The 18,607-nt window shown below is 37.2% G+C and overlaps 1 protein-coding gene and 1 long non-coding RNA gene across 6 annotated transcripts in view; one reads left to right on the forward strand and one right to left on the reverse strand.

Annotated features, from left to right (window-relative positions):
- The window catches only part of pvrl2l (PVR cell adhesion molecule related 2 like), a 334,672-nt gene that overhangs the window by 154,356 nt on the left and 161,709 nt on the right, over positions 1–18,607 (reverse strand). For all 5 annotated transcript variants that reach the window (XR_015516015.1, XR_015516014.1, XR_015516013.1 and 2 more), the window contains exons 5-6: positions 15,869–15,986; positions 10,122–10,270 (exon numbers count right to left, since the gene is read on the reverse strand). Coding sequence is in view for 2 of the 5 variants with exons in the window: in XM_087294622.1 (XP_087150748.1) it covers positions 10,122–10,270; positions 15,869–15,986 (267 nt within the window). In the remaining 3 variants the exon portion in view is untranslated. The remainder of the gene's footprint in view (positions 1–10,121; positions 10,271–15,868; positions 15,987–18,607) is intronic.
- LOC147839568 (uncharacterized) lies at positions 2,753–5,685 on the forward strand. Its single transcript, XR_015516444.1, has 2 exons — positions 2,753–3,636; positions 5,104–5,685. It is a non-coding gene; the product is annotated as an uncharacterized LOC147839568 (long non-coding RNA).

The following is an 18,607-nucleotide window of genomic DNA, read 5'->3' on the forward strand; positions in this document are numbered from 1 at the left end:
ACTGCCAGGCTAAAGACGCTACAGGTAAGAGCACAAGGACCAGAACAACTGCTTGTTATGATATGAAACTCTGAGAAGAGGGATTACAGCAGATCTGATTCAGTTGCAACTACATATTCAGAACTGGAGGGAGCAAATGTAATCATTTAAAGATGACTTTTATATTTGAGACGTATACGCCAAGTCAAATACACGATACAAAAAGAAGCAGCTTCACCAATAATCATGGTGTTAATGTTTTTAGGATCTTAATAATTTCAAGCTGTATTGTGCGTTCACACAGAAGGCGACAAGAGCGTCAAAGTAGCCGGAAGTTATTTATTTTCAATGGGAGCCAGCAGCGATAAGCAGGCTTCACCTGTGTGGGTGTCGAAAAGAGATAAGATCAAGTCAATTTTATAGTAATGAGCTATGACAAGGTTCTGCGGCGAGCAATTGGCAACTTCAGAGGATTCCAGAGAACAAAGTCCTGTGAACTTTGGTTACTAACACAGTTGTTTCCAAGGGTTTGATTACTGCATTTGGCAGATTTACAATTATTTTAAATGTTTTCTTCCAGGGCCTGAAAAAAAGTTACTTGCGAGTTACTAATTTACATCAATATTATATATACTTTTAATAAAAAGTATATGTATAGTATGCTAACTATATTGACAGTACAAAACAGTATTGCTGCTTCAGGATATTTCAGACATATTCATATTGACACGTATTTGAGAGAGCAAAGCTACAGCACACGCATCTTCCATAGTTAAGTGAAATTGATTAAAATCACGCAACATATTCATGCTAGAAAACACGTTTTTATATGTGGGAATGTAAGTGATTTGCTGATATGTTGCAACGGCCTCTCTAAATACGAGATCAATGCAATGAATTTTGATGCTCTCACCAGCGAAGCAGTAAAGGCAGATGACGTTTTCGTTATGGTGGACAGAGCGAACTTTGAGACTCTCACTGCCCTCATAGTTGGATTTAGCAGATTAGAGCTGGGCGATGACATATATTTTCAACAATGTAAACAATCGAGCTGTCTGAAATTTACTGAAAATCTCAATTTAAACAAACAAATTAAATTGAGTGATGTTCAACTTAATTTATTTGTTTAAATTTAGCCCAAGTTAATTGTTACAACCACTTACCTAAAACAAAAAGTAGTGAATCTGATCAATCATTTTTTTTTCAGTGTGTGGATTAGGCCTTTCTTTACAGTATTGTAGAAAAGCTTTTAGCCTTACCTAAAAAACTATAGGCAAGCGAACCAAATGTTTTAAATGCAAAGTGTTGTCATACCAAATATTGCTTTGATTTAGATCATTGCTAAATAAAAGTGTATTTACGCATTCTTTTTGAAGGCATGGTCATTTTACAGCATTTTTACACAAGTGCCTAAAACTTTAAACAGTACAGTAGATTTGCAGATAGGTTTCTTAGAGACATCGCAAGTTCTTCAGGACTGAGTTTGTCTCAGTTTGTTCTATTTCTTGTTCTATTCATGGGAGCCCAGACAGACTGGATGAAGATCAGATCAGATCAGATCTCATGTGTGTAGTACTGCCTGTTGTCAGACTCCAATAATTTCACAATTAATGACAAAAATAATGTTTGGAAATGTAAACTAATATTTCAGACTGACATGCTACAGAAAAATACAGAAATAACCAACTTTAAACATTTTCTTGGGGTAAAAATGTGGTATTAAACTTTTGCACAGTACTGTATATTATGAAATTGGACTTGTTTAAGGGTCAATGAGATGTCCCATTTAGGTGTTTGTGTAAAAGTAAATCTGCAAAAGTATTTTATATACTGCATATTACACATTAAATGCAAGAAGTGAAGTTTCACAAACTAATTTTAAGAGGAGCATGTGATATGCATGATCACGGCTGGTCTCTCATCTGTAATCATTAGCAAGCCAATCAGATTATTCCAAACTCACTATAATTATCCCATCTAGCGTTACTCCCTTATATTCGTTTTTGAAGAATCCCCTCGTCCACCCCATCTCCCCCTTTACTCCTTCACAAGGGGGAGCTCTCGAGAACTACCTGATCTCGTACCCCCTTACATGCTCATTGACCAGGCGGGAGCCCTGGGCTTAAGCATCACCGAGCTCAGGGTTCTCTCCCAGGACAGCATGCCAAACCTGCTAATATTATCGAGCAATATCTAAGTGTGAACTCCTGAACATTTGTTGAAATGAAATGTCAAAATATATGGGTGAAATACCATTTGAGCATGATGTATAATTATGTAAAATGACAAATGGGTAAGAACTAGAGATTTAAAAGATGGTGACAAAATACAAAGATCTAAAATGGTGATTCATTAGCATTTTAGGCCTGCGGGGTAGTAGTGAGTCAACTGATTTTGTACTAAATAATCCTGACAGGACTTTTTGGGGGGTATATAAACAAAAAATATATGACATTCACAGTCAAAACTGACCCCCAGTTACATCTGAGGTTGATTTCCCTAAAACCAGATCCTTATTTGATTAATATATTACATTTTATGCACTTCGCCTTTTAGAATAAACCATTAAAAAGCAGTTCATTTGAGCATTAATCTGAATCTCTGGGAGTTACAGAGCCAGATCTGATGATCCAAATGGGTAATGAAGGATGCAGTGAGGAGACGCAGTCTGCAATTAGCTCTGTGTGAGCTAATGTTCGGATTCAGAAAATCATTTCAATCTTCCAGGCGATGTCCTATTTGAAAAGACCAGCAGGAACTTTTTTTTTTTTTTCTCGAGTGCTAATTTGGTGCTGGTCTACATGATGGACCAGCGCAGACGTACTGTTTACCCCGCGGGTGCAGGAATGATTGGAAGACCAAGAAGGTCAGGAAGAATTAACATTTCATATCTTGGCTAATAAATATTAATTACCCAAAATGATGGCTGTGAAGCAGACAAACAAGCACAAGCCCTTGCAGGATTATTGCTATCCTCTTGTAAGTGCTTTGTTTGGCGGTAAAGTTGTTTAATGCCATTTTCACTAAGCAAATTCTTCAAAAATACAAGGTTGTTTTCAAAAAACATGAGAAAAAATTAATATATGGAAGTGGAAGAACATAACGGTTGCCAGGCCCAATACAATTCAGCTGGCAGGATGGGTCAAATTTGTAGCATGGTCCTTCTGGAGAAGTTGACCACTGACTGGGGGTGGGAGAAAATAAAATATGATTCATCTATGCTTTGTGATTCTTTCTCTAATGATTCTGAATCGATTCTCAAAAGTTCAGAATCGATTCTGTATTGAAATAAAATCACGACAACTAGAAACAGACATTTAAATAAATGTAATAAAAATGTAATAATCAATACTTTAATAATTTAAAAAATCACTGTTTTTTGTGTATATCGAGCTGTGCCTCACGTTAGCCTGTGCAATCCTCTGCAAACTGTGTCGAGTGTGTGCCTTTTGCTCACTCAGTGTATGCTGCTAATTTAAGGCTTTATTAAAATGTTTTTATACATTGTAGACATTTTTATTATTTTCCTAACTTTGGATTTGATAGGTAATGTATTTCACATTGTCTATCACTTATTTAATATTAGAATCTGACATAAAGGGCCCTATCATACAATAAACCTATCAGCGTCTCATCTCCCATTTCCTTTAAGAATCAGTTGCGTCGCGCCATAGGGCATTTGCGCCATAGGGCAATGCTGTTGTTTGCTAGTTTCAGCTCGGCGCAAGAGTCGTTTTGACGTTTTACAGCACGCTGTTTAAATAGCAAATGCATTTGCGCTCGTATGTGCGCTCATAGTTGTTCTGGTCTAAAAAAGGAGGTGTGTTAAGGCGCATTGCTGGCGCGTTGCTATTTTGAGGAACTAAAATACACTGTTCGATAGACTAGCTTAGAGGAGGTCTAAAGTCCAGTGCAGAGCGCGTTAGTTGTGCGCCTCGCTTAAACATTGCTTAATACACACAGGATGTACAGCAATACGCAAATATCTTTACAAATGAAAAAGAATTAGAGGATTAAAATATTACAAAAAATATTATTTTCTAGCCTACATATATATAAAAACCATACTTTCATGCCTTCTTCATCTCGGGGGGGGGGGCTTTTTCAGTTCATTCAATTTGCTTTTGTATAATGTTATTATTATATAGCAGTATTATTTATTATATGCATATTTATATTTGTTTTACAAACAAGCTTAGATTTGCCCACATGTCAGGTTTTAGACCATTACGAGGCATAGCATATGTATTTGGAAATAACTCAGTTTTTTGACCACACTTTGTTATTATTGTTCATTAATTCGTTTGCTGGAAATTAGAACTGAATTTAGAAATAGTTTTGAAACAAATCTTTGCACTTAACAAACTAAATTAATTATGTATGGGCTAATGGATATCTGTGCGTGCAACACATTTCCCTATCCAAGAGAGTGAAAGTGAAAGTGAAAGTAAAGAATGAGGAGGCTCATCTCTCATTCTCGTGCTGTAGATGCTCTGTTTATTTGATTTCTCTCTAGTGAAGGGTTCAGTTATTACACTTACAAAGTCTGCCATGTAAATAGCAAATGCCCTATGGCGCGACGCAACTGATTCTTAAAGGGAATGGGAGATGAGACTCTGGTTTATTCTCAAAACACACCCATAACTCATCAAGAGAACAAGCTCAACCCTGTTAGACCATGCGCCACAACGCAAAGTGGATTTTTCCGTCCTTAAAATAGCAAAAGTGGATTTAGACACACCCTTAAGGCTTGTGCGCCCTCCGCTTTGGACTTTCCGCCTGGATCGTCAAAATAGAGCCCAAAGCCACACTGAAAAGACATGAGGTGTGGCAGGCAGAAGCTCTGAAGGGGGGCGCTCATGAGCTCAAGGTTATTCATGTTCAGTGGTTGCTCTTCTTCTACGTTGTAAAGTTCAACAGGAGTCTGTTATTTTATGTTTTTGCTCTGACTGACTGCAAAAATCGCAGATGTAATGTCTCAGCTAAAAAATTCTCAAAATTGGACTTTCAATCACAATGTGAAAAAATAATGGTGGATCAATGCCAGAACCAAAGGACGGCAGAGAAGATAACGCAATCGTTTCAAAATAATTGATGATAGGAGATATAAAACACAATCTGTAGTTGGCAAATATTTTGAATGCATACAGTTTATTAGTAAATATGACTAGTCGTGCCTCACCAGCCACAGACCTCACCGCACGACACTGCTGTAGACACACACTTTCATCTCTCTGAGACTTTAACCGACATTAGCACACAGGTGAGTAGGCTTGACAAACCACCTGTACAAACAGTCTCTTCTCTCCTCTGGTTACATAATTTGCGATCTCCAGACATGTATATAGGGCTACGCTTTCAGAATGAGCCTATGTTGGTCATACACTGATTAAAGTCATAAAAGCTCAAGCATAAAACCTTTTAAAATGTAAAGTCAGATTAGATTTTGCAGAGCAGAAGAAAAAGGGAAAAATTACATTAAGAATTTTCACATTTTCATCGGTGTCAATAGCCTAGTGGTTAGTGCGTCGACACATGGCACCAAGGTGCTCGCAGCGACCCGAGTTCGATTCCCGTCTCGATGTCCTTTGCTGATCCTTCCCCTATCTCTGCTCCCCACACTTTCCTGTCTCTATATCTCCACTGTCCTATCAATAAAGGTGAAAACTCCTAAAAAAATATATATAAAAAAAAAAAAAAAAAGAATTTTCAAATTTTCCCCTAACAACTCTTTTATTAAGCTCTTTTATTAATTTATTAATTAATTTGTATGTTTTTTTTTTCGTATATTTTGACTGTGGGGTTGATTTGGGTTGGGATAAGTGTAATGTCATGGTTGTTTACATAAGTGTATTCCATTATTATTCTGTATGTTTTAAACCAGCAGATTAAACTATATATTTCATGTCATGTACTTATTGTTATTCAAGTAACTGCTTAATAATAAAAATAATAATAAAAAAGTTATTTTGGAATCAGATCATGACTCCTAGAATTGGAATCCGATTGAGCGGATCATCCCTGAAGATCCCCACCCCTACAACTGACCTGATGATGCATTCAAAACACGATGGATGTGTTCAGCGGGGATGTGCCTTGTGTGCTGTTTTTAAGTTGTGCATGCACTTGCATACATACATGCATGCATGCAAATGTAATGCAAAAAGTGTTTCCTTAAGAGCAGCCGCTATCAAGCCCAGTAAACGGCACCGAAACCCAGCCAAGAATTTAAGCAGCTAAATGGCCTCTCCAACCCCCAAAAAGAGCCTACAATGAAAGCCTTTAGTTTTCAGCATTAGCTGTCTGAAAATGGCTGGGGAGGAGAACGAAATGAGGAAAAACTCCTTCTTGGCAAGCTGCATGATTAGTCTGTTGGCTGGCATGAGCTGAGGTCTCCCTCCCTTTCAGAGCAGGAAGAGAAAAAGAGAGTGATTTCAACTTCCAGAGCTTTCTGTCTGGGGGACGTTCCTCTTGATAACAGCCCTCCTTCCGCTCTCTTCTCTCACTTTTTTTTTAACACATAAACACATACACACACACACACACTTTCTCTCCAGCTAGGCTGGTGGACCAGTTGAGGAGAAGTGCAATCTAGTCTAATTCACGAGTACAGTTTTGGGAGATGGGGGGTTTTTAAATTCCTCTTGCGTCAGCACAAGTCTCGCCTGCAGTCCGCTGGGCTTTGTCATGGTGTGGCATTCGTGTCTGCATTTGTATTAGGGCCTGTTTACACCTGACTTAATGACTTAATTGAAATACACACCGCGCAGTATAATAACGGGCACAAATAGCGGCTGGCAAATGGAAAAATAGCGGGTGGATGTAGTGAATAATTCACACTGAATAACCCCACCATGTGTTTCAAATTGAAAATCAAAAGAAAAAACAGCTTGGGCAAGTTTAAGCTCTGGTTTTAACTTGTTTAAGCAGGTCCTTACGGCTACCATAATGGTAAGACTAGACAATTCTGATGGTTTTCAACCAGTTTCACTTTCAGATGGTCAGATTGGAAGATCAGCAAGACTCTCCATTCTGGAAGGCCATTTAATTCAACTTAGGCCAGCCAAGGTTTAGCTTGTTTGAAAGTCTAACAAGCCAGTGTTTACCTAAGGAATGCACTAAAATGAAAATTCTGTGCTGAAACCAAACCTTCTGGATCAACTGAAACTGAAAAAACTGAAACCTAAATACTTTTTTCTTATTTTATTAAGAAATATATACAAAATGAATTATTCAATAAGTAATAAACTGATTTTAAAAAGCACAAGCTAATAATATTTTATGACAGTAACAAGTGGAAATGCTTCATTTTACCAGCTTTGTCATGACAGCACAAAAGTGGCTGGCAAATGGAAAAATTGCAGGTGAGGGAAGTGAATAACTAACACTGAATAACCCCACCAAGCGTTCCCTGTTGAAAAATAAAATGAAAAAAAAAAGTTTAAACCAACCAGAGCAAGTTTAAGCTTTGGTTTTAGCTTGTTTAAGCTGGTCGTCCAAGCTGCCATACTGTTTGGAAAAATTTTCATGGTTTTCAACTAGTTTCAACTCTTTTTTCAGTTTTCAGATGGTCAGGTTGAGAGATCAACAAGACTGCCCATCACCAGTATGGAAGACTACTTAAAGGCAGTTAGACCAGCCAAGATTTTGCTTGACTGCAAGTCTAACAAGCCAGTGTTTAACCTTAGAGACACACTGAAATGAAAATTCTGTCCTGAAAACAAATCTCCAGGATCAACTGAAGCTGAAAAACCGAAACCTAAATGCTTATTTCTAATTTTATTAAGGAATATAAACAAATTTAATTAAAGACTTTATAAATATAAGTCAATAAGTAATATACTAATTTAAAAAGAGCACAAGCCAATATATATTTTAATGACAGTTAAATGATTAAATTTATTATTGATGAAAAACAAGTGGAAATGCGTCATTTTACCAGGGTTGCCATGACAGCACCATAATCGTTACTGCAAGCAGCAAGAACAAGTATATATACTATTATTTGATATACAGTTGAAGTCAGAATTATTAGCCCTCCTTTGATTTTATTTTTTTTTATATTTGCTAAATTATGGTTAACAGAGCAGGGAAATTTTCACAATGTGTCTGATAATATTTCTTCTTCTGGAGAAAGTCTTATTTGTTTTATTTTGGCTAGAATAAAAGCAGCTGTAAAATTGTTAAACACCATTTTAAGGGACAAAATTATTAGCCCCTTTAGGCTATATTTTTTCAATAGTCTACAGAACAAACCATCATTATACAATAACTTGCCTAATTACCCCAACCAGCCAAGTTAATCTAATTAACCTAGCGAAGCCTTTAAATGTCACTTTAAGCTGTATAAAAGCGTCTTGAAAAATAACTAGTCAAATATTATTTACTGTCATCATGGCAAAGATAAAATAAATCAGTTAGGGTTGGGGTTGAATAATTATGACTTCAACTGTACATGGAGCATATATTTACATAAGTATATATGTGCCTGGGGGAGCGTCTACAGGCACATGTATTTTTAGAGGATTTTTACATGTATTACAGAGGAATATTATGCTGTTATGACCATTGAGCAGAGTTTTTCTCCTTCAGTCAAAAAACTAAATTGCTATTCTCATCCGATTATTTCCATTGAAATAAACTCTGGTGCATTTCCAACCATCACCAACTGAAGAGTTCAAGATCCCTCTAAAACCGTAAAAACTGACTAACCTAACCAACCAACCCAAGGCGGAAGACATAATTTAGCCTAAACAAGCCAAGATTTAGCTAATCTCCCAGAGGAAGAGCTAAAATTTCAGCTCATCAGTTTATCTAATCTCTAAGTTTATCTCAGTTAATCTCAGTTTATCTAACCCTCATCAACTAAAAGTGTCAAACACTCCTCTAAATGTTTAGACTGGAGAAGGCATGCTAAGTTAAACTGTTTACATGGTATTAGATGCTTCATACAGTAAATAGTCAGGAAGCGGTGAGACCATTTAAACAGACTAAAGTTGAAACCTGCTCAGACTAGCAAACCATTAAGTCCGTTCCAAACCACTTAACTTCTCTGAAATTTCATCTTTATATCTCACAAACATCATAACAGCTCTTCATCCCTGCTTAAAAAAAAAGAATGAACCAGTATAAAATGACCTCAACCAGCAGAGAAACTGGCAGACCTTTAATCAGGAATTGAAAGTGCTGTGAAAAACTTCAGGCCGTTGACAGGGCAGTTACTTTGCGACAATCCCATGTTATGTGTCAACACAGAATGTGTGTTTTAACATGAATCTTTCCATGTGATAAAACTCATCCCTATAATACTGATTAGCAAAAAAAAAAACACTAGAAAAACATCCCACATTTTCTCGCTACAGTGCGCCTACAAAGAGCCTTTGTTCTCCCACAAGACAATTGAAATTTCCAAAAGGATTCCCACGGATTCTAAAAGAGGCTCTTGCGCTTGCCTTGGCTTGAGAAAGTGCCAGAAGCACACAGTGGCTTGTGGGGCCTACACGCGTCCGTTTAGCCAAGCGGCATCTCGGCATCTGATCGACAGCGGGTAAACATTTCAGCAAACATACCATCAAGACAGTGTTGTGCATCAAGGGTTGCACAGAGCATGTGCGAGAGTGCGGGACAACAAAGCTGCAGGAAAAGAAAGAAAACCATGCACAGGAACAGAGAGGGAAACAACAATAGCTGTCTTTTATCTTTTTTTTTTGTTAGAAGGGGTTAATCAAAGATACAACAGTACTGTGTTGTTAGGGGTGGTGAAGAGGGGGGAAGAAAACAACAAGTGAAAGGGAGAAATAAAAAGCAACCCGGCAAACTGGCTCACACCAAGTGACTTCGCATAGAACAAAGACCTTCTGGAGAAAATCCCGCAAAATTGGGTTAGGCAGGAAAACTAGAAACCCAACCACCGAGTAAAGAGTCTAGCTTCTGAAGCCCACCCACATTAAAGAAGTGAATCCCAGATCAATCCCGCGTACTGTTTTTCTCCTTGTACTGCGTGCAATGAAAGTGGCGTGCAGTAGTGTCCTAAGCAGGCACGGCATGTTTAGCTTACCGCACCTGGTCAGGACTTTGTTGTTGAGTTGGAAAGTGTACTGAATGTTTGAGTGCGCGTGGCATTCCTGCATTGCGTTACTCACCGATGACCAAAGCGACCAGCTCTTTCTTCCCCGTTCCCAGACGGTTCTTCACCTCGCACACAAAAGTGGTGTTGACCGTTTCGTCTACCTTCCTCACCAGCAGCCGGTTTTCCTCCACTCGTACAGAAGAAGGCATCTGACCTGTCGCACTGAACAACAATTGAGAAAGAACAGCATTAATATTGTAAAAGATTACTGAAAATACACACATATATATATATTTATTTATTTGTTTTATTAGATTGTCTACAGAACAAATGATTATGTTTATTAAAATCTTTCCATCAAATAGAAATTGGGGAAAATACATAATAATTCCAACTATATATCTCTACATACACTCACCGGCCACTTTATTAGGTACACCTGTCCAACTGCTAGTTAACGCAAATTTCTAATCAGCCAATCACATGGCAGCAACTCTGCTGCAGTTCAAACCGAGCATCAGAATGGGGAAGAAAGGTGATTTAAGTGACTTTGAATGTGGCATGGTTGTTGGTGCCAGACGGGCTGAGTATTTCAGAAACTGTTGATCTACTGGGATTTTCATGCACAACCATGAGAGATAGTCCAAAAAAGAGAAAATATCCAATGAGCGGCAGTCCTGTGGGTGCAAATGCCTTGTTGATGCCAGAGATCAGAGGAGAATGGCCAGACTGTTTCCAGCTGAAAGGCAACAGTAACTCAAATAACCACTTGATACAACTGAGGTATGTAGAAGAGCATCTCTGAATGCACAAGACGTCCAACCTTGAAACAGATGGGCTACAGTAACAGAAGACCACAACGGGTGCCACTTCTGTAAGCTAAAAACAGAAAAACTGAGGCTACAATTTGCACAGGCTCACCAAAATTGGACTAAAGAAAATTGGAAAAATTTTGCCTGGTCTGATGAGTCACGATTTCTGCTGCCACATTCGTTCGGTAGGGTCAGAATTTGGGGTCAACAACATGAAAGCATGGATCCATCCTGCCTTGTATCAACAGTTCAGGATGGTGGTTGTGGTGTGATGGCGTGGGTGATATTTTCTTCGCACACTTTGTGCCCATTAGTACCAATTCAGCATTGTGTCACCACAGCCTACCTGAGTATTGTTGCTAACCATGTCTATTCCTTTATAATCAAAGTATACCCATCTTCTGATGGCTAATTCCAGCAGGACAATCATCTCAGACTGGTTTCTTGAACATGACAATGAGTTCACTGTACTCAAATGGCCTCCACAGTCACCAGATCTCAATCCAATAGGGCACCTTTGGGATGTGGTGGAACGGAAGATTCACATCATGGATGTGCAGCCGACAAATCTGCAGCAACTGTGTGATGCTATCATGTCAACATGGACTAAAATCTCTGAGGAATATTTCCAGTATCTTGTTGAATCTATGCCATGAAGGATTAAAACAGTTCTGAAGGCAAAAGTGGGTTCAACAGAGTACTAGTAAGGTGTACCTAATAAAGTGGCCAGTGATTGAGACATTAAAGGAAAAGCTCACCAAAAAAATGTTATTACCTTGTAATTTACTCGCCCTCAAGCCAGTCTCCGTGTAAATTACTTACTTCTTAGATAAGAACAAAGTTGTAGTTGAGGTTTTTGAATGCTACAGTATATAGCAGTGTTTGGTAGTGGCCATTGTTTAAAGCTTCCTAAAAAGGCCTAAATTTGGCGCATTCATATCAGAAACTCCAGGACTAAATGCGTCTTTCAGGAATGTCACACTGTAATGTTAAAATACTTTATAATATGATCCAGTAATGTCAAGACAAGTAGTTCGACAACTTGCTCGTCATTTTCTTCTGGGTTAAACAAACTTTTTTTGTACTGTAAGTGGTTCCCATGAGACTCGTCTATTCAAGGAGCTTCTGCTACGAATACATCTTATGTCCCTCATCATTTGTCAATTCGGAGGAAGTTGTTAATAATATGCATTCGGCAGTAGAAGTCAGTAATTTGAGTTTATAGTTTTAAGTATTTTTATTATAAAAACACCTCAATCTGCTTCATAAGATATGCATATGGCATATGGGTTAATTTATGATGTACTTTTAAAAGCTTAAGAAAATAACCACCACAACCCAGGATAACATTTTAAACTACTACGAATGTGTTTATCTTAAAGAAAAACTCTACTTTTTTGAGCCTCATTTCACAAATGCCCTAAAAAAAATTATTTTACCTTTTTTTTCATCCATTTAGCAAGTCTCCGGGTCTTCTGAAACATTTTAGCTTAGCTTAGCATAGATCATTGAATCGGATTAGACCATTAGCATCTCAAAAAATTTCAAATAAGTATTTTTATTTAAAGCTTGACTCTTCTGTGGTTACATTGTGGCAGCTGCGCTGTTACCTTGCTGGGCACTATTTCCAGGCACTGTGTGATATCATTGAGCCTGCTGCAGCCATGATACGACAGCAAAGTTTCTTGATTATTTCACTGGAATGAAAGATAGTTCCTAGCCATATCATCCAGGAAAATATCAACTTATAATTTTCTGTCACGCAACGTAACTACAGAAGTCTCAAGCAATAAATAGGAAAGTAATCAAAACTCTTTTCTTTATATTATTTGAATGAGATGCTAATGGTCTAATCCGATTCAATGATCTATGCTAAGCTAAGCTAAAAGTGCTCCAGCCATACACAGAAATGAATCGATTCAAAAAGTGTAACTCTCGGTGACATAAAATGAGCCGATTTCCAAAAAAAAAGTGGAGCGTTCCTTTAAAGTAGAAAGTCATATCCACAGAGGATGGCTTGAGGGTGAGTAAATTAGGAGATAATTTTCATTTTTGGGCATAAAAGGCGAATGCATGTGTTATTTTGCTATATTTTTTATACAACACTAATACAATTAGACCCACTCCCTTATGAAAAGCGCCAAATAAAACCACTAGGGTCACACATTTGCCAACTAACGTAAAACAGTACAAACAAACTGCTTCATCTAAGTGCATGTTGCCCAATAAATCTTGCTAATAAATGTTGTTTCTCGATCTGTATCGATTCGCGTTCTCCTTTGTTTTGTTGAGAAAATGAAGTTGAGCCAGTGAAGCGTTAATAGGCTGCTGTTGCTTTATACCGCGGGCAGAGACGCTTCTTCAATTCAGAGCCAATTAGCCTGTAGCTGCTGTTAGCGGCAAGAACTGCCATATTTGACTTGGTTTCAGTCATATCGGAGCCGGTTGCAACAACACATAAATATAAATAAGAAATATAGATTCCTTCAGACTAAATGAATACTAATGCTAATGATACAGAATCAAAACAAAGGCTTCTGTTGTTTCTTTCTCTTTCGAGCAGATGCTGCCATCATTTACTCACCCTGGTGTTGTTGCAATCGTTTAAATTAATTTTTTTCAGCACAAAATATAATGGACAGTTAATGTGCATATGTGTAACAAACAGTGTTGTTTGAACTTCTGCACTTGTAGAACTTGAAACTTCTGGTTATATATATATATATATATATATATATATATATATATATATATATATATGTGTGTGTGTGTGTGTGTGTATATATATATATATATATATATATATATATATATATATTTTTTTTTTTTTTTTTTTTTTTTTTTATTGAACTAGCATTGTTTCATAAATCCCAAGATCAATGTTTGAGTTAATGCTGATTCAAATGTTAAAATAGGTTGCAAATAAGTCACATACCATTAAATTTACCTTGGCTAAGTCATTTGGTGTCTACAGCTCATTAGTTCACTAGACAAATTATCTTTATAGATTTGTCCTGAAGAAAATTGTAATGATAATTGGATTTTTTTAAAGGGCCACAGTTGCTTTAGTAAAGCATTTTTTTTTTCATGTTTAATAAAACATTTTTATAATTTTATATAATAATTGTTTTTTTTTTTTAATTTAACCTTTGTATGGTGTTCGGGTCTGTGAGTTTCAGTTTTTTTCTAAAGAAAAATTAAAAAATGAATTATTTTTCCAACCTAAAATTCATTTGCTTTGGCTGATTTTCCGTATAGAACATAAATCCGATTTTCAACGATTTGCATAGGCTACGGGAATCGGAAACATTTCTATTCAATAAATGTGCAAATAATATGTGATGCTCAACTGCACTTAACATAATACACACACTTATTAATGATTCCTGCTTGTCTTCCTCATGATGAAGAGTAGGCAAAATCTGATATGTAATGGGGAAAAAAAGAAGCATGAGTTCTTCAGACGCTGGATTGGTACCGGGTTCATGAATGATAGTGTTAAAACATGTTGCCAAGCGCTTTATGAACTACGCCACTTGCGCTGTTCTTTTGTTTTGTTGTCTCTGTCGATCAAATGGCCGACAAACTTGCAAATAACACCGTTTTTCTCCGGTCTATCTTCAATAGGAGCACCTCCAATTCACATTCTGTTCAAAGTTTCTCTTTTTGCTTGATTTTGCCATTGCTTTTTCATTTGGTTTTGCCAAAGTAGAGTCATTTCCATATTTATAAGACGGAGGGGGCAGGGAGGGGTTTTGCGCTCCTGCTTGTGAGCCAGTTTCACCTTATGTCGGATGTAGAAAGAGAATATGCGTGGGATTCCGCGTACGCAGTGTTTTATACATCTGAATTGTTTACTGCGTATGCACATTTACAGCTTTGTGCGTACGCAATGTTTTAGTATGAATTCAACGCAAGACTTTATACATGAGGCTTCTGGAGATTGGTTGAATGGATCAAAAAATAGTAAAAGTCACCAAGTTTAACTTTAGGGGAGTTGTAAAATTAACCTATTTTTAAAACAGGTTTCCTTAACCAACAGCAAGCCATTGCTTTTTCATTTAATTAATTTACACACAAAAAAGAAACTAAAAACAGGAAAAAAATTACACACATGTAATATTACGGATATTATGCAAAATCACACCACAGAAGAGTGATGCTTTATTTAGATTCAAGTTTTTATCTATCAAAACTCTGGTCTTGTTTGAGCTGCATGCTAATGGTCTAATCCGATTCAATGAACTATGCTAAGCTAAGCTAAAAGTGCACCCGCATGACCCGGAGATTGGCTGAATGTATTCAAAAATGGTAAAAGTCAACATTTTAACTTTGAGAGAGCCATAAAATGAACCTATTTCAAAAAAGTTTGGTGTTGCCTTAGCACACAGCAAACACAAAATATTTAAAATAGAAAAAAAATATATTACACACGTAATATTACAGATATTATGCATGATGTAACTACATAAATTACAAGATTTAGATAGCTTAGAGCAGGGGTGTCCAAACTCGGTCCTGGAAGGCAAGTGTCCTGCTGAGTTTAGCTCCAACTTGCTTCAACACACCTGTCAGGAAGTTTCTAGTATTTCTAGTAAAAGCTTGATACTTGGTTGACATGTAATATTACGGATATTACACACAATGCAACTACAGAAGAGTGATGCTTTATATAGATTCAAGTTTATATCTATCAAAACTCTGGTGTTTTTTGAGCTGCATGCTAATGGTCTAATCCGATTCAATGAACTATGCTAAGCTAAGCTAAAAGTGCACCCTCAAGACCCAGAGATTGGCTGTATGGATTAAAATGATAAAAGTAAACAGTTTAACCCTAGAGGAGTGGTAAATAGAGCCTACATGTATTAAAACAATTGTAGCTCACCGAGCCACTGATTATCCCCTACATACATACTAAACATCTCATTTTATATAAATTTGAACCCAAAAATAACCATATAGGTTTGAAATAACACTAAATTTTGTGAAAGCCTGTGAAGAAACTTACACTGTCCAGGAAATCTCGCTGGGTTCCGGGTTGGCATCAGCTTCACAGGTCAAATAGACATCAGTCCGACCCATGTACCAGTTATTGTCATATCCGTCTATTGTCACAGTGGGTGGGTCTAGAAAAAAAAAATCAAGCGTAAGTGAGACATCTGCAAATCCTGCATTTAAAAAGCAGTTCAAAGGCTGGTTATCTGCGGTTCAGAGAAGATCGGTTTTGCTGAAGGCTGCACAGCCCTATAGACTCACAAAGCACTTTTACATGCTTAAGAAATGCAGAATGAAAGTGCAAGAGGTGAGGATGTTCCAACAGGGCCGTTTATAAAAAGAACGGTGAAGTTGCAAATCTGTGACATCCTCAAATATTCCAGCTCAGCTATGCAAACACACCTCTGTAAATAGCTTTCATGGAGAGAGAGAAAAAAAAAAACGTGAACAATGTGTTGAGGCAGACATATAACAGAGGCGAAGATGCTTAAATGCATTTTTTGATGTGAAGAGGGGTGGGTGGTGAGAAAAGGTGTTATGAGCAAATGATAGGAGAGGGATTATGAGTTCATAAGTGTGTCACTGAGAACGCACTTCTTTACAGGATTAGTTCAGCTAGAAATGAAAATTCCGTCCATGTTCAACACACTTCCGTGTCTTTTTAAAATCGCACAACATTCTTTCTTCCGTTAAACACAAAAAGAGGTGTTTGTATTAATCTGCTTGTTGGCTTTACTTTTTAACGGCAATGAATGAAAAATCAACCAAAAATTTTTTTTTAAATGAGACCAAAAATGAGTAAATGAGACTAAAGTCATAACAAATGTGATGTTGATAATCAATACTGGTCGATAAAAGCATTAGTTCACCGCAAAAGGAAGTTTTTTCTCATGGTTTACTCACACTCGAGTGGTTTTAAACATTTATTTCTTTATTCTGTGGAATACAAAACAAGATATTATGAAGAATGTTGAGAACGGATCTATATTAGGAAAAAAAAAAAAAATACTATGGAAATTGATATCTGTTTTTACACCCAAATTCATTTGTGTTCAACAGAAGCAAAAAAAAAAAAAAGGTTTAAAAAAAGTGGAAGGTGAGTAAATGATGACAGAACTTTAGTTTTTGGGGTGAACTATGCCTTTAAACAGCAGATCAGCCAATTGTTTAAAGGGGTAGTTCACCTAAAATTTAACTAAAAGTAATTAAAATCTTAACAACAAAAAAAGTGGAGGAAACTATCTTTTTTTTAAAAGCCTATTAGCAGGGCCTCGTTTAGCTGATGAGTTTAGGTAATGAGTTTGTGTAATTCAAGTAATGTATTATTCTGAGGCAACTTATTGAAATGCAGAAAATAAAGGTTTAATAAAATTTTTATCAAAATTGTGTATTTTTATTACTTTATTTATATTATTATTTTTATTACTTTATTGTATTTTATTGTTTATTTTTATTTGTGTATTTTATAACCATCTCAAAAAGAGGTCTCAAAGGCAGAACCATTAAATAATCAGAATCCATATCAAAATACATTATTGAGAATTGTAGTATCAGTGCTTCTCTAATCATCCGAAGTGATGAATTTATTTATTCATTCATTCATTTTCTTGTCGGCTTAGTCCCTTTATTAATCCGGGGTCGCCACAGCGGAATAAACCGCCAACTTATCCAGCACATTTTTACGCAGCGGATGCCCTTCCAGCCGCAACCCATCTCTGGGAAACATCCACACACACTCATTCACACACATTCACACTCATACACTACGGACAATTTAGCCTACCCAGTTCACCTGCACCGCATGTCTTTGGACTGTGAGGGAAACCGGAGCACCCGGAGGAAACCCACGTGAACGCAGAGAGAACATGCAAACTCCACACAGAAACTGAGTCGAGGATCGAACCAGGGATCCAGCGACCTTCTTGCTGTGAGGCGACATCACTACCTACTGCGCCACTCGTAACTTGCTGTAACCATGTAAACTAGACATGTAAAGTACAATACAAACGACCAGGCAAAAACAACTGCTGCCATGTTACCTCTCGTAAGGAAATCGATGCCTGGTGTTTGGAAATCAGGTAGTAAGGTCAATTAACTTTGACTCAAAGCAACTATATAACAGAACTTAATATTATAACCTGGGCGACACAGTGGCTCAGTGGTTAACACTGTTGCCCCACAGCAAGAACGTCTCTGGTTTGAGTCCCGGCTAGATCAGTTGGTATTTCTCCCCGTGTTGGCGTGGGTTTTCCCTACAGTCCAAAGACATGCGCCATTAGGTGAATTGAATAAACTAAATTGGCCGTAGTGTATGTGTGTGAATGTGAGAGTGTATAAGTGTTTCCCAGTGATGGGTTACAGCTAGAAGGGTGTAAAACATGTAAAACTGTGTAAAACATTTGCTGGATAAATTGGCGGTTCATTCCGCTGTGGCGACTCCTGATGAATAAAGGGACTAAGCCGAAGAAAAATGAATGAATGAATATTATTACCAGTAATAATGGTATTTTTAGATATTATTATCTCACAAAGCTGATAATTAAGCTTTGCATTGATGGTTTGTTAGACCAGTGTTTCCCAACCCTGTTCGAGTAGGCACACCAACAGTACATATTTTGGATGTCTCCCTTATCGGAATCATTAATTTCAGGTTTTCGTTTCTCGTTTAACATTTTGATGATTTGATTCAGGTGTGTTTGAATAGGAAGAGTTTAAAAATGTGGACTGTAGGTGTGCCTTCAGGAACAGAGTT

This window comes from Danio rerio, chromosome 19 (genome assembly GCF_052040795.2).
Source record: "Danio rerio strain M-AB ecotype USA chromosome 19, GRCz13ab, whole genome shotgun sequence".
In the NCBI taxonomy this organism is placed as follows: Eukaryota; Metazoa; Chordata; class Actinopteri; order Cypriniformes; family Danionidae; genus Danio; species Danio rerio.